This window comes from Tachypleus tridentatus, chromosome 5 (genome assembly GCF_004210375.1).
Source record: "Tachypleus tridentatus isolate NWPU-2018 chromosome 5, ASM421037v1, whole genome shotgun sequence".
Taxonomy (NCBI): domain Eukaryota; kingdom Metazoa; phylum Arthropoda; class Merostomata; order Xiphosura; family Limulidae; genus Tachypleus; species Tachypleus tridentatus.
In genome coordinates, this window is record NC_134829.1 from 12,980,530 (window position 1) to 12,996,078 (window position 15,549).

General features: G+C 30.3%; 1 protein-coding gene across 6 annotated transcripts in view; it reads left to right on the forward strand.

Annotated features, from left to right (window-relative positions):
* The window catches only part of LOC143250548 (uncharacterized), an 88,849-nt gene that overhangs the window by 34,092 nt on the left and 39,208 nt on the right, over positions 1 to 15,549 (forward strand). For 5 of the 6 annotated variants that reach the window (XM_076501268.1, XM_076501270.1, XM_076501272.1 and 2 more), the window contains exons 9-13: positions 826 to 888; positions 2,519 to 2,656; positions 6,527 to 6,637; positions 9,123 to 9,180; positions 13,639 to 13,710. In XM_076501268.1, the coding sequence (XP_076357383.1) occupies positions 826 to 888; positions 2,519 to 2,656; positions 6,527 to 6,637; positions 9,123 to 9,180; positions 13,639 to 13,710 (442 nt within the window). The remainder of the gene's footprint in view (positions 1 to 825; positions 889 to 2,518; positions 2,657 to 6,526; positions 6,638 to 9,122; positions 9,181 to 13,638; positions 13,711 to 15,549) is intronic. The other variant, XM_076501271.1, reaches the window with a different exon arrangement.

Sequence of the window (15,549 nt, forward strand, 5' to 3'; positions counted from 1 at the left end):
TTATACTAAAAGAAAACAATGTTATATAATACTTCATTTGATAGATGATAAATCTTGATTTTCTGTTTCTTAAATAAATATAGTATAAAGTATAAGAGAGAATGATTAATAGAATCTGACAAGTGGGTGTGGCAAGATGGGTCTGATTTTCTTGTTTGTGGCTCTGTAACGAAATAAGATTGAAGTATATAAACATTGTTTTACCTGTGCAGTTATAACTTTGCAATGAGTAATTTATTTTAAATGTCTTGGTGAATTTCCCCTGGTGTGAGAAAGGTGACAATTTTTCTGTCGACTACCCTTCTCTGATTTATCCACCATCCCCTTCAAGAACTATTTTGATTTAATGCTGCCACATAAAATTCAAGAACTTAAAAAAGTATATACTATTAAAATATGAATTATTAGCTGCAATCTTATGTTATAATCAGTGGTATAAAAATTAGTTTAATTAAAGTTTTAAATGTAATTCACTATGAACTTCAGTGGACTCAGCTGATAGCCTGGTGTGACTTTGCTATAAAAAAACACAACACTATAATCTTTGTGGCATGCACAACAAAGGATGCTTATGTAGAGAAAGAAATATTGTTTATATTTAAAATTTAACAGTGTGATAATTCTTAGCAGTTGTGCAAAAAGAGGGATAGTGTATGTAGTAGAACGGAGAGAAACATTGAACAGTTTTGCTATAGACTGTTGTTTTACTGATAATGTTAAAATGGAGTGTTGAGTTTCATATCGGATATTAGCAGTATGTTCGTAGTTTTATTGTTTGTACAATATTTGTATTTCTCTGAAGAATAAGTAGTAGTCTTATCACAGGAATCTTTGAAAAATGTGCTTCAGGAAAAATTGGAAGCTGTGCAAAGAGCTCAGGAACTTGAGGTATCTAATTTTTTTGTTTCTATTTGTATTAGAGTGCTTAATGATAGATCTTAAAAGTTTCCAAGAGAGAAGTGTTACAACATGATCTGAAATAGTTTGATAGGAAATTAATTTTGTTTTTGAGAGGGGAGGGGTAAAAAAAAATGGTTTTTTGAGTAATTTCATTTAATTTTCCTTGAATAAAAATGCATATAACTGTTACAAATTTAAGATCTCAGGATATGATTTTTTAAAATTAATATTCATAACTTGGTATTAATATACTAATTAATTTCAATTTGTTTTGAGAAGATAGTAGTTAAGTTGGATTATTTTGTATAGTTTGTGCAAATATACATGAGATGTTGATGCTATGCTGGGGTTATGTTCGATTGCCTTGCTGTTTATAGCAGTAATTATCACTCTTGACTTCTTTATGCTGAAAATGTAATCATCTCTTATTTACATTATGAACTTGATGGGGGAAAAAATGACATGAGAATAATGATAAATAAATTATTAATTATTTAAATAATAATCAATAAAATGTCATGTGTGCAAAAAATATATAGCATTAGATTAATCCTGACTGATGTACTGTAGGTGACTTAGTGGGTCATAATTACCATCTGGACTGCTCACTGACGAACATGCTATGAAAGGACTCTAGAATTGATGAGAGGAGAGACCATGTTGTGACTATGCTAAAAATTCCTCTTGCATTTAACCATAAATTGTATGAGTGAATAGAAGTCCAAACATTTGCATATTGTTTGGGTCCTTTTAGCATTCCAACAATAACAACATAATTTTCAGCGAGAAATGTTAATTTTAAGTATAATGGTTTGAGAAAATTCTCAAATTCTGCAAATTTCTTCTATAACAAAAAATTTCATGTTAATTTCTACACTGAATTTCATAGTTTTTAACACTCTTCAGAACAACAAACATGCAAATGTAATACTGTAGTTTGTTTAGAAAAATTTTAAAGTGTATGATACTTTTTTGTATATAAAATGTATGTTTAAAATATTGATAAAAAGTAAATCAAAATGCAAGATATCTGAAATAGATGGGTTTCACATCATATTATAGCATATAATGTAGCAAAACATGTAAAGCCTATGTATACACTAGAATGTTGTGATAGGGCATCACATTCAACTATAAGTAATTAGTTTTTCAGTCCTCTCAGTCAGTCCATTGTGAACATACAACCAGGTATAACCAATATACAATATGAATTTTTTCTCTTATTGGTTATCTTTAGTCATAAATCACTACTGTAATTAAAAATCCCTTGTTTGAAACATGTAATGCATAGTTAACTCGTTATCAATATTATGGTATGTATCGTTATATTTTTAGGGTTTTTGTGAGTTTTTGGCTACAAATGCGAGTATCTTTCAGAAGGAAACTGTATTTATGTTGGAGCTATTATTTACTCTATTCAGCTATGTATTTTTCAGCAGATTAATAAAGTTTTGTTTAATCATATCTTTGTGCCTATAGTGTATGAATAGTATTTTTATAACAATGTAAAAAAATTCAGTGACATAAGCTTATTTGAAACAGATTTGTGGCAGGAGTTGAAGAGAAACCTAATCCTCTGCATGATATGCTGAAAACTGTAAACTTCTGTTTTACTCAGAGTTCTCTGGCTGGAACTGAGTTGGAATGTAATCACCTACGAGATGTGTATGAAAACACCCAGCAGGAATTGCTGCTTCTTGCAGCCAAGAATGATGAGCACCTTAAAGAGATTGAAGAACTCGGAAAAAGCCTGAAGGTAGTAAAGAAAGTTCTGATTTCAATATTTTAACTCTATCTCAGTGGGTCATGGAGCAAAGGCCATGTCATTAAGCTTGACTTCCAATCAGTTTTATTGAATTTCTATTTTATAAATTTATATCAATACATTTTGAATCAAAGTATAAATTATAATTCAAACTTTTATATATGATTTAATTTCTTCAATTTAAAAGTAAATATTAAAAGAATTCGTCTGAATATAGATTGTAGTGAATCATATGGTATGTTGAATGTTTGATAACATCAGATTATATGTTTGCAGTGTCAGAATACTAAGTATATAGTTTTATGTGAATTAAGAACTCAAATGATCAACACTGAGAATCTAGAATATGAATTAGTGATCTTATACCTTTTCATTTTGTTAAGATATGGCTTATGTGTTAAATCAAACACAATAGCCCCATTAACCTGTTTTCAGTTTCAGAAACAGTCCTTTTCATACACCTACTTAAATGTATGACATGTGAATAGCCAATCAACAGCTTAGAAATTTTCCTTTATGGTTTTCTTGCCCATTGTAATTTTTTAGAAGACCACCTCATTTTTTTCAAACCAAGACTTTAAACAGGTTGGTTGTTTTTTTTGTCTCCTATGTTTTTTGTTTTTTTTAACCATTATACAATTTAATAAATTAGAGTAGAATTCTGTGGTATTGATATAGTATTTTTTTTTGTTATTTCACTGTATATACTAAAACTTTAAAAAAAAAATTGTTTCATATCCTCCATGTGTAAAATTTTTAAATGGCTTATCCTATATCAAGCAGCAACTTAATACAAAAGTCGTAGCTAGAAGAGATAATTCTTTGCTTTATGTCTTCATTTACTGTTCTATATCTTAAAAATAAGTTTTTAGTAACCTATTTTTAAATGGTAATAATCTTTATAATGCATAATAATTGAAGTGAATCATATATTCACTGAAATATACAGTCATATATTGACTGTATATTACAAAATATTTATTTACTAAAACACAGCCAATATAGGGTCACTTTGTAAAGACTAAAGATCAGTTTTATATTACTGGATATAGTGGTATGACTTCACGTGATCTGCATCAATACCATTTCTCTAATGTTAGTCAAGCATGACTGAAAGGTCAATATAATAAATATATAACATTGTGAGACTTAAGATATAGAGACTAAACCTTTTGTATATGGGTCATTCCATGTCAAATCATTCAGGGGGCTGCAGGTGACCCCCACAGAATACCTTGAAAAAATTCACATGTGCTCATTTACCCATATAATGAAAAATTGCCAAAGATTAGATCAATATCTCTAATAGTTTCTGACTTACAGCCCTGTAACATTTAGTTAATTTTTTTTTATTTTTGGCAAAATAATTTTTGGGCATCTTTAGTGGGATTCATAAAATTCTGACAGGTATTTTTCACAATTGTATGGATATATTTGCAAACAGTAACACACCTGAATTGAATTGTATTTTTTTTCAAGTAAACAATGTATGGTCAAAAAAACAATGTTTTTTTTTTTAGATCATATTCAAAGATGTAAGAATATGTGGTACAAATGTGAAGTAGGGCTATTTTTAGCTAAATCAAAGAAAGTTGCATGCACCTAAATTTTTTTTACAGGAGATCTAATAGACTTTTAATTGCAACAATTGCTGATTTATCAACTGCTATGTTTTATAGGAATTTTGAAAACAAAATTCAGCTTTGCATCATATGAAGTCTTAGAGCTATGGCTTATTAAATAAACCAATGTTTTCTTACAATTTTGGGCATTCAGGTGATTTTACAGCCTCACCATGAAAATCCTAAGAGAGATAAACTTGGTTTGAGACCATTTTTGAATTCTGTGAGATTAGTTTAGTTAGTGTAGCAAATTTCAGCCTTCTACCACCATTACTCTTGCAGCTTTAAGCAGCCAAAGTTGCCCGAAAATGAATTCGCAAAAAAAAAAATAATAATTAACTAAATTTTACAGGGCTGTAAATCAGAAACTATTAGAGATATTGATCTAATCTTTGGCAATTTTTCATTATATGGGTAGATGAGTACATGTGAATTTTTTTTTAAGGCATTCTGAGGGGGTCACCTAGAAAATTTTCCAAAATCTGGATGATTTGTCATGGAATGACCCATATTTGTGTTATCTGTAGTCATTCTAGAATATAAAAATGCATAAATTGTATTTCTTTCCTAATTTTTTATGGTAGTTATAAGGTTGGCAAAATTTACAGACCCAACATAGAAAAGAGAAAATAACACAAAATATAGTCCCACTAAAAAACAAACATATGAATTAGTGTAATCTCTAAAACTTATGTGAAATTTTTGGAACAAAGAATAGTTTGTTAATCATAATATGAAAATCACACTCGTACTAATAATGAAACACCCTTATTTTCACAAACAAATAGGCCTGGCATGGCCAGATGGTTAAGTTGCTCAACTCGACATCTGAGGCTCGCAGATTTAAAATTCCTGTTGCACCAAACATGCTCACCCTTTCAGCTGTGTGAGCATTATAATGTGATGGTCAATGCCACTATTCATTGGTAAGAGAGTAATTCAAGAATTGGCAGTAGGTGGTGATGAATAATTACCTTCCCTCTAGTCTTGCACTGCTAAATTAGGGACAGCGAGTGCAGATAGTTCTACTGTAGCTATGTGCAAAATTCACACACAAATGCAAACAAATCTTTAGTTAAAAAAACATACTTCATTAATATTTTTATATACATACTAAAAGTCTAGCAGATTTTGTGAAGGTTTATTTACTGCATCAAAGGTTATAGTATAAATACTTAGTGTGGAAATGAGTATAGAAACTTTTGTATGTTATATTTAGCCCATCACAAATGGGTTAACTTTCTCTCTCTCTCGAGTTTATATTGGTTATGGGAATATATAATTAATAATTCTCTCTTAAATGTAAAGAGAGAATATGAAAGGTAGGTACAGCAGGAGAGGTTGAATGTTCTATTCAATGGCTCTGTAACCAAATAAAGTTTGACTATATAATAATTGTAGTTTGTCTGTTCTGTGCTGGTTTTACAGAAAGTAATTTACACTTAATTTTGTACTTTTTTGAGTGGCAGTGGAGGAAATGGTGATGATGACATGCTAAGAGAAAACTATGCCTAGCTTGTTACATTTTTGGTGGAAGATGGTTATTTAAAATATTTTAACCCTTCACTTTGTTAACCAACAGTAATCAGGTTAGAAATAGACCCAGTGGTAGAATAACTGTACATCCCTATACCATCACTAGAGTAATGACACATTCCACTAACATAAAAAAAAAGTAGCTATACACTTAAATACATATCTAGGTACAATAATTAGATCACTTATTTTCCTGATGTATCACTATATTAACTACTCATCTAAATACTATTACCAGAGTAATTGTATTTTCTGATAGCACCATTAGGGTGAACAATGTAAAAGAACTATTAATAAAGAAATTTTTATTAATTAATAAACTTAAAACTGAAATAAAACAAGCAAAATTTTGTGGCTTGTTTTGTTTCAATCTTTTAGTCTTAAAAGTGGGTGAGACTGGAAGATTTTATTTGCAGACTAATGTCAAAAGTACGCCAAAAGCTAGCTGAGAACAGACTAACACCAAGAGTATGAAAGAAGTTTAAAGTAGAAGCTAGCTCCAAGGACAGACTAGATAGACACTAGAGTCTAGAGAAGAGTAGAAACAAGTCTTAAAGAGCCAAAAGATAGTGTCAAGAGTAGGGAAGAAACTAGTTACAAGGAGAGACTAGAAGATCATTTTCTGCTTTGGTTCTGTTGCTCAGTAAATTCATACATGAGTAATGTGATAGTCCATGTTTCATTATGACCTTTTTACCTCCAGGAAACTGAAGAGAAAGAAGAGAAACTTTCAAACAAAGCAATGGAAGAGAAGCAAGCTTTAGAAAACAAGCTGGAAGAAATGAAGATGCAAGAGAAGCTTTTAGCAGCACAAGTAAGAGTTGTAAATGTTTGTTGTTAGTATAGAATATTTTATAGGTAGGCAAAGTAATTCCATACTATAATTCAGTACTGTAATGTATATAGTAAGAAGTAAAATATATTAAGTCAAACACTGATATGTTGAATGTCGATACATGACTAACTCTAAAATTAGAATTCAGTCCTACACATTTTCTTTACCACTTATTTTATCTAATACTATACTTATGTATTAAAATCGAGGTCAAGATCGTAGATCAGCTGTCACAAATAAATTGCCAAAATCCTTGGTTCTTTCACATACAGATGATGTTCAACTGTACTCTGTGTACTTAACAGAGGAAGTTATGTAGTTGTGTACTTTTATACAGTTTATTTTTAAATGTTATTACTCATTTATAATATAGAAAGCTTGTATGTTTATTAATTTTAAAGCTAAATAAGAACTTAAAAGAACTTAAGCTTTGTATAATATTTCCATTTAATCCTCTTGCTACAGACAGGTCAAAGCTCATGTTATGACTTTTTAGAAAGTTACATTAAAAATTTAAATTATTTTATTATCCTTAGATAATGAATAAACCTGGCATCAAAACACAATTAATCAGATTTTAAAGCTACACAAGTTGAAAGCTCTTAATTGTATTTATATAAAGAATATCCTTGCATATATGTCCAGAACTTATTTTTGCAAATTTATTGATAAAATGCTGCAAATCTTGTATCATCAGAAAGGCTTTGCCTGAGGAGTCTTGATTATGTATTTATTTTTCCATACAAAATTGTTTTCTCTATTCTTTTGCTTAGTCAGACTTTTTAATACAGTGTAAACAAGTTTCATTAAGATGCATTAAATACATTCATATAAATAATGCACTTGCATTTGTCTATCTGGAAGTTTTCTTGCAAGTTTCTTGAACAAATACTAAAAATCTTATCAGTAGTAAGACCATTTGTCTGAGTAATTGTGATTTCATATTGCCTTTTTTATCCAGAACAACCTTGGCTGTTTTATGCTTAGTCAAACCCCTTAATCCAATGATTATGCTACACAATGGCAGTGTCATCACATAATGACTGACTTTAGTTTTCACTTTAGTTGTCTTGTTTACAAAGTGTTTCATTTAAACAAGACTTAAGCTGTAGTAGTTTTTTTAGAAAGAAGTGATTGTTACACTAAATACAACTTCTGTGGGCTTTCTTGACTTATTTAAGTTTGAAATATGCTTCCAAAATTTATTCAAAACCATATTCTTACCACTTTGTGAACCCACATTTGGATATTTCTGCATATTCAGCTAAATCTGCTTTCATTACAGCTTTACAAATTTAACTTCAGGTTATTTCATAGACTAAATTTGTTTGTTTTTTCTTTAGTGAGGGTTTTATTTTTTGTTTTTGACTCTCTTTGTTTCATAAAACTATCATACACTGAATGCTCATAACTGTACACTATTCATTATTATAAAAGTAACCAAAATGTAAAAAATAGAAACTTGTAAGATTAGTTCAAATAATTAAAAATAGTAATAATAAAAATTCCTCACAATATATACTTGTGAGAAACTGTTGCATTACACAATTTAAAAGGTTTATTAACATAAAACATATATTAAAAGTTATACTATAAAAATTATGATGGTCATTTTGAGGTCATGCTGTCAGTGTAATCCACAAAGTTAGTAGTGAGAGAGTTAACAATTATAAAGATAATTAAAAAAAAAAGGTAAAATTCCAGCATTTTCCAGAACCCAAACTCATCCTAGTATTACCATCTGTACAAACACTGGTTATACTTTCACTTCTTGTTTAGGGAGGTCTTTTATTATAATTTTTATAACAGTGTTATCTTTCTTCACAATATATCTTTCACTTTGAACCCAAACTTGCTGTTAGGGGGTTTGTAGGGTCTTATAGAAATATTTAGGTTCATAAAAATGAGTTGCACTTTATGGATTTATGGCATTTCCCACAGCAAATTGGAGGTGGACATTTTCCTCTTATCCTTAAGATCTTTTTTCAGTTTTAATATCATCAGTACTTGTTCATTTGATATGTAAAATGAGACTTTTATAAATTTATTGAATCAATTAAGTATTCCTATGAACAGTTTTAATTATAATGAAAGGTGTGATTTGATGTGTATGTTTTAATATAAGTGTTTTTAAAATTTTAATCACGTATTTAACAAAGAGTGTGGTAACATATAATGCCTGAGCTCTTGAATCAATCTCATTTTAAGCCTTACAGAAATCGTATAAAATCATGTTTTGACTATCGACCTTCTCTTTCTACTAATACAGTCCAAGATATTCAAAATTTGTATTTCATTTCTATGTTTTGTTTACAACAGGAAGAATGTCACCGGTAAATAATAATAATAATAAAAAAAAAGGCCTTCCAACAGTGACTTTGTGTCAGCAATGTTTTTGATTAATGCAGTTTCTAATTTACGACTGTATGCTAATCTATAGAATCTTTGTCTTAACACATTTCAGATTGAGTCTCTACAAGCAAATAATGACTTTGCCAAGGAGCAGTTGATGGCTATGAAAGGTATGACAATAAAAATAGTATTGTATTAGGTGTGAGAATATAACAAGCAACAGTATTGTATTAGTTGTGAGAGATGCAACAATAAGAAATAGTATTGTATTAGCTGTAAGGGATATAACAAAAAAATATATGTATTAGCTATAAAAATTATGATCACAAAAAGTAATAATAGATACCAAGAGTATTAGAAGGAAATGAAAATTATGTTAGCTATAAGACTTAATACAATGAAAATACTATTGTGCAAGTTATGATGATAAAGATAGCATTGTTAGGTATAAACAAGTGTGAAGAATAAAAATAGCATTTGCAATGTGTGTGTGTGTGTGTGTGTGTGTGTAATATAACCTGAGATAGAAATTTGTATTGTTTTGCTACAGGTAAAATAATTATTTTAAAAAATGAGCTTCTTTCAAATGATCTATAACTTTCTCAGACCATCTAATTTAACAATCTTACAAATTTATGATTTTCTCAAAAGTTCATAAATCTTGTGTCCCTCTCACACACCATTATCCCCAGATCCTTTGGTTTAAATATAGGTAAATATTAAGTTTGACTGGTTTCACCTTACATCAACCAAACCTTGATAATTGAACATTCACAATAATTTCCCACAGCTAAAATATTTCAAGCCACTTACCCTTATGTTTAACTCTGACTTGAATAGCAAATACCTGTTCATGAAGCACTAAAGTGTACCCTTGTTTGCCTCGTAAATTACCCTTTCTTATGAAACTGTAAAATTGTTACCACTTTGTCACTTTCTACAACAATTTTCTGTGTGAAGGTTTCAACTGTCACCAGATTGAGGAATTAACAATGAACCGTTTCATTGTTTCCATTCTTGCCTATATATTCATGATTAAGAATTGAATCTCAAACTATTTCTGCATCTCTTCACCAACAGGTTTCCTGGCTAAGACATGTTTTATATTTGCTATCTTGTTGTTACAGGTTTACAATTTCAAAACCACTGAAACAGTTTCTTTATAATTTTGTCGTAGATTTTTTTGTCACATTATATTCATGCATTTTTTGTAATAGGATATAAAACATTTATGTGCACAGTATTTATAGGTCTGCTGTTCTCAGTATCTTAAGTAATATATTCATCTTGACATAAGTAGGTTTAGTGCATACTTTATAGGCATCCCATATTTTAAAACTTATTTATTGTAGATTCTGAGGCTTCTCCAACATGAACTACTTTGATTTTTCTGTGATGATAGGAAGAGAAATATCTTTTACAAAAGAAAATGTAGCTCATCCTATGTTCTTTGTTTAGTTTATTGTGGATAAATATTTATCCCAAATGTTCTGTGAAAGTATTATTCTGTCAGATAACCTTGGTTACATGGAATACATTGTATATGTAACTAAAACAAATCCATCTGTGTTTGAGATATAACAAAACAATTCTGATACTGTCTTATCTCTTTCACTCAAAGTTACTTCAGTTTTCTTTTTGCCCTGTAAGCATTGCTACAACATTCTTATGCTCAACAAGTCCATAAAATCCATCAATTTTGCATCATTTTTGGGTATATAAATATCATGTGATTACTCCCCACCCATTGTACAACCCAACTTATATTGATGCAATTAGCTCCCTCTGCTATTCCTGCTCAATTTTTACAATGGCTTTCATTTATAAATGTGCTTATTGGCACTTCAATTTTTTGTTTCAATAGCTTTTTCTTACTGTATTTGCATTCCATTGTTTCAACATATATATATATATATATTTGCACTTGTTTATTGCCAAATTCTGCAAGATTTTCATATGAATTTGCAATTTAATGTATTGGCTAGAGTAGTTCCTATTACAATCAGCAACACTACCAGGAATATGGTTCAACTTTATCTGCAGAGGAGGTACAGCCCTCAATTATCAGGGATCTTTATTTATATGTCCAGCTGGTGATTTCTTCTATTCAACCTAACTATTGCTGAGGAAGAATCCAATCAAGAAGACAGTTTGGACTCTCCCTTTCTGACATCTTCTTAATTTGTTGTGTCCCACTCCACACCTTTTTCAAGAGATTTCATCTTCTACATCTTTCTTTCTTTTTTTTTACAGCTGGTTACTCAGGTTGATACGTTATTCAATTGTTTTTTCTGTATGCTCCATATGAAATTGATTTTGCTAGTTTTTCATTGTGCCTCATTGTCATTTACTTTGATTTGAGATTTGTTCTTCTTTTCCTTTATTCCTGTTGCTTCCAGCTTTTCTAGTGGATTGGTGATAAGGTTTAGACTTGTAAATTTCACACCTAGTTGTGATAACTGTGATAGGCATGGCTCAGATGTATTTATGTGGCTTTGTTCTTTTTTACACAAAAGAATTAAATATTTCCCATCATCAGTGCTCAGGCTTTGATAAATTACATATTTATGTATCCTTTGTCTTATAACTTAATTTTATCATAAGTTGAATATTGATTATTGCTTCGTTTTCTAGGTAATCTTAGTTGGTTAACATAATCATTATTATCATTATGTACCTTGTACACTATGTAAATTTCAATGTATTTTTTCAGTTTTATATTAATGAGTTCTTTGTCAACTAGGTACATTTTTAAATAGTTTCTACTTTTGCATATCATTCATACTTGTAACTTCTAATTCATTATTCTATCTGAATAACTTTTTTGTAAGTATTAAATGTTTGTTATAATCCAAATTTTTATCATTGTGGGACTTGATTTTATTTTTCTCTATTACATTGATTATACGTTCATTTTTTCCCATTTGGAGGGTTAAAGTTTGCTTTGGCTACATTTAGCTTTTATGATGATTCTACATGCATCCATTCCATATAAGTAAGTCATACCACTTTCTTTCATTTATGCTTTTATTTTCTGTAACTCTTACCACTGGTAATGGGACCCCACTCTGTGGTGGGTGTTGCCAGATCAGGTATGCTTGATGGGTTGCAATGTAAGGTTCACTGTAGATATAAGACATACAAGACTGCTGGTGGTATACCAGTAATGAACCATCACACATGGACTTCAGGAATAAAACAGAAGGGGATTCCTTCCCATCCTTTGCTGACTCTTTGATTGAATAAATAAGGGTCAATCTGCTTTTTAAAATAGAAAATCACTAACACTCATTACACTTGTTCTGGTTTGACATTCATCCAGACTTCTCATTGCATTCCCCCTGCCTTGTTCCTGTTGTTTTGTGCAGTAGAAGTCCCTCTTTTTATTAATTATGATTGCAGGAGGTTCTTTCCCTGCTCTTATGGTTAAAGTGGGAGGACTTCATCTGCTTTGGAATACCAGTAATAGGTTGAACAAATGTTCCATGTTCCCCTTGTAATTCCAGGTGTCTCTTCCTTGCATTTGGCCAGGTGTTTAGGGAGTTTGATTTGCAATCTGCAGATCACAGGCTCAAATTCCCATCACACCAAACATGCTTCTCTTTTTAGCTGTGGGGGCATTATAATGTGATGAACAATCCCACTATTCTTTGTGAAAGAGTAGCCCAAGAGTTGATGGTGCATGGTGATGACTAGCTGCCTTTCCTCTAGTCTTACACTGCTAAATTAGGCAGCTTGTGCAGATAGCCCTTGTGTAGCTTTGTGCAAAATTCAAAACAAACAAATTCTTGCATTTACTGTTCAATGTGTTACTATTTCTGCTCATAATACATGTTACAGATATTACCCTTTCTTACAGTTGAGTTGAGGCAGTGCCACAACCTTATGATGTAGGATTTGGTTTGCTGTACTTCTTGCTCCTGTATTGGTTTTGGGAGTTTAGTTTTTGACCAAAACCAACTTCTTAATTCTTCTTGGTTAATGCATGACACTTTATGGTATAGGTTGATGGGTATATGTAATATAGTTCACACACCCTAACCACTGTGTTTGTTGCATTTTTTTTTATCCTCACCATTTCCAGTGCCAGTTTTCTTCTTTAAGAGCCTACTAAGTCTAGAAAGTGAGGACTGAGTATAAATAATAGAGAGAACTATTTCTGCCAGTATAGGTGATGCAATACAATTGGTTGAGAAAAGTCGAGCGATACTTACAGGTTCAAAAATGATGCAGATTTGATGAGTGTTATAAAGTAATGTGTTGAGCATGAGAAGATTTTAGCAGTGTTTGTAGGGCAGAAGGAAGATTGAGATAGCTTTGTGAGAGAGGTAACTACCTATCAGAAATACATTTTTAGTATAAGAAAATGTTAACATTCAGTATATAGCATAGATTCATTAGCATAATGCACATTTTAAAAACGGATATCATTTGCCCTCAGGCATAATGCAATAGAAGAGTAAAAGAAAATGTGTATTAAGTGCAAAATGTATGCAATAAAAATAACTTTGTATTAGTTATAGAAAGTATGAGAATTTGTAAATATCTGTTAAAATATATTTTTTAATGTAACACATGAATGTTGGTGTAAGATTAATCTGGTCATGTGTTTTTAATTTCTTATACAGTAAGATATGAGAAACTGAAGAGTGATGATGGTTATCTGAAAACAGATGAAACTAATGGGATACCAACACAAGGTAATTCTCATGGTTATCTGAAAACAGATGAAACTAATGGGGTACCAACATAAGGTAATTCTCATGGTTATGTGAAAACAGGTGAAACTAATGGGGTAACAACACAAGGTAATTCTCATGGTTATGTGAAAACAGGTGAAACTAATGGGGTAACAACACAAGGTAATTCTCATGGTTATCTGAAAACAGATGAAACTAATGGGGTACTAACACAAGGTAATTCTCATGGTTTTAAATACTTGATAAATCATTAAGTCTTCTGAACTTTGGTATTTCATCAGTTGTTTTGGAAAAACAATTGTTAGCATGCGAGTTCAATGAATATTCTAATATCTTGGAAAATACCAAGAAAACAGCATTTTGTTATAAAGGCAAGTGGAAATCAAAACATTGGGCAGCAAAATTTTGTAGATTTAAATTTAAGTTTTTCTGTTGGTCCATAACTTCCTAAAGAATACTTGTGTATTTTTTGTTTTTGTATATATATTTCATACTGAAAAGCTTATTATCATATAATGTTTCTTTGTATATTTGAAACTTCTTTATAATTTGGAAGATAGGTAGGACAAAGAAATAAAACTAATTTCATAGTGCATCTAAGAAAATATTTTGTAGGTTATAGAAGAAGGGAGAAAATTTACTAGATGTTTAAATTATGAGAGAATATTCAGTATTAAGTAAAACAGAGAAGATAATATAGTGAGTATTAGACAAAATTTAAATGAAAATGTGTTTAATACTAATATAGAACAATTACTTTTGTATGTAAAACAAGAAAGATCTTTATTTTAATCAAGTGAACTATTTCTGAAATTTAAAAATGTTTTGTTTAGTTTTACTTTGCAAAGTAGATTAGAAATTGTTTGGTATTGGATTGTAGTTTAATATAATTTTTATTTATGGAAATCCAAGAAGTTGATAATGGTGAAGAGTTGTCCTTGGATAAATCTGTCAATGGTAATTTTGAATTTTTTTAAAACAATTGTTACCATTGTTTGTTTGTTTTGACTTTCAGTAGTTTTTCGTAAGGATGTGCTATCTCCCAATGATAGTGTAAAGAGTATTTATTAACCCTTTCACTATGGCTGGGACAAAGTTGTCACCAATTAAAAAATTAATATTAAAAATATAATTTTAAAACATTATTACCAATGAATATCATTAAACTTGGCATAAAAAGAATTTGTAATCAATATTTGTATATTATCTAAACTTCAGTTTTTCACACAATGCCTCTGAGCTCCAAATTCTTTGCCTAAGAAATTTTTTTTACCTCTAAAACAGACTGATAGAAATAAAAACGCAAACTATATATAATTATATGCAAAGATCTAAAATTTGCATTTCCTACTCTCTTTTTTTTATTTGCTAAAATATCAATACATTTGTCAAAGTCGCCAAAGAACCCCCTCCCCTCCATCTCTATGCTTTAGATACTGTTTTGCTAATCAGCTTTACATGGTTGCTGATGGACATGTTCATAGCTATAGGAAGAATAGATCTTCTAAATATAGGAAGAGTAGATCTAAAGCTCATTTACAGCTATTTGCATTTGGTATCTAGATTAAAACTGTGTGATGTAGTTTCTCTGAACATGAATTTTATAATCCTTGCTTAACACCTAACTGAATTTTTTTAATCTAGTTCCAGCTTACTTTGAAAGTCAGATAAATTATTGTATTTTTGAGATATTCTGTTATAGTTACTGACTTGTTCTTGTCTTGAAGTACAAATTTCGAAGCTACATGAATTATTACTTGGAGACCCAATTGTGTCATATTTATTGAGGCTAAAGGATAGTTACAGAGCAAATGCAGAGATCACATGATGTTTTCATGA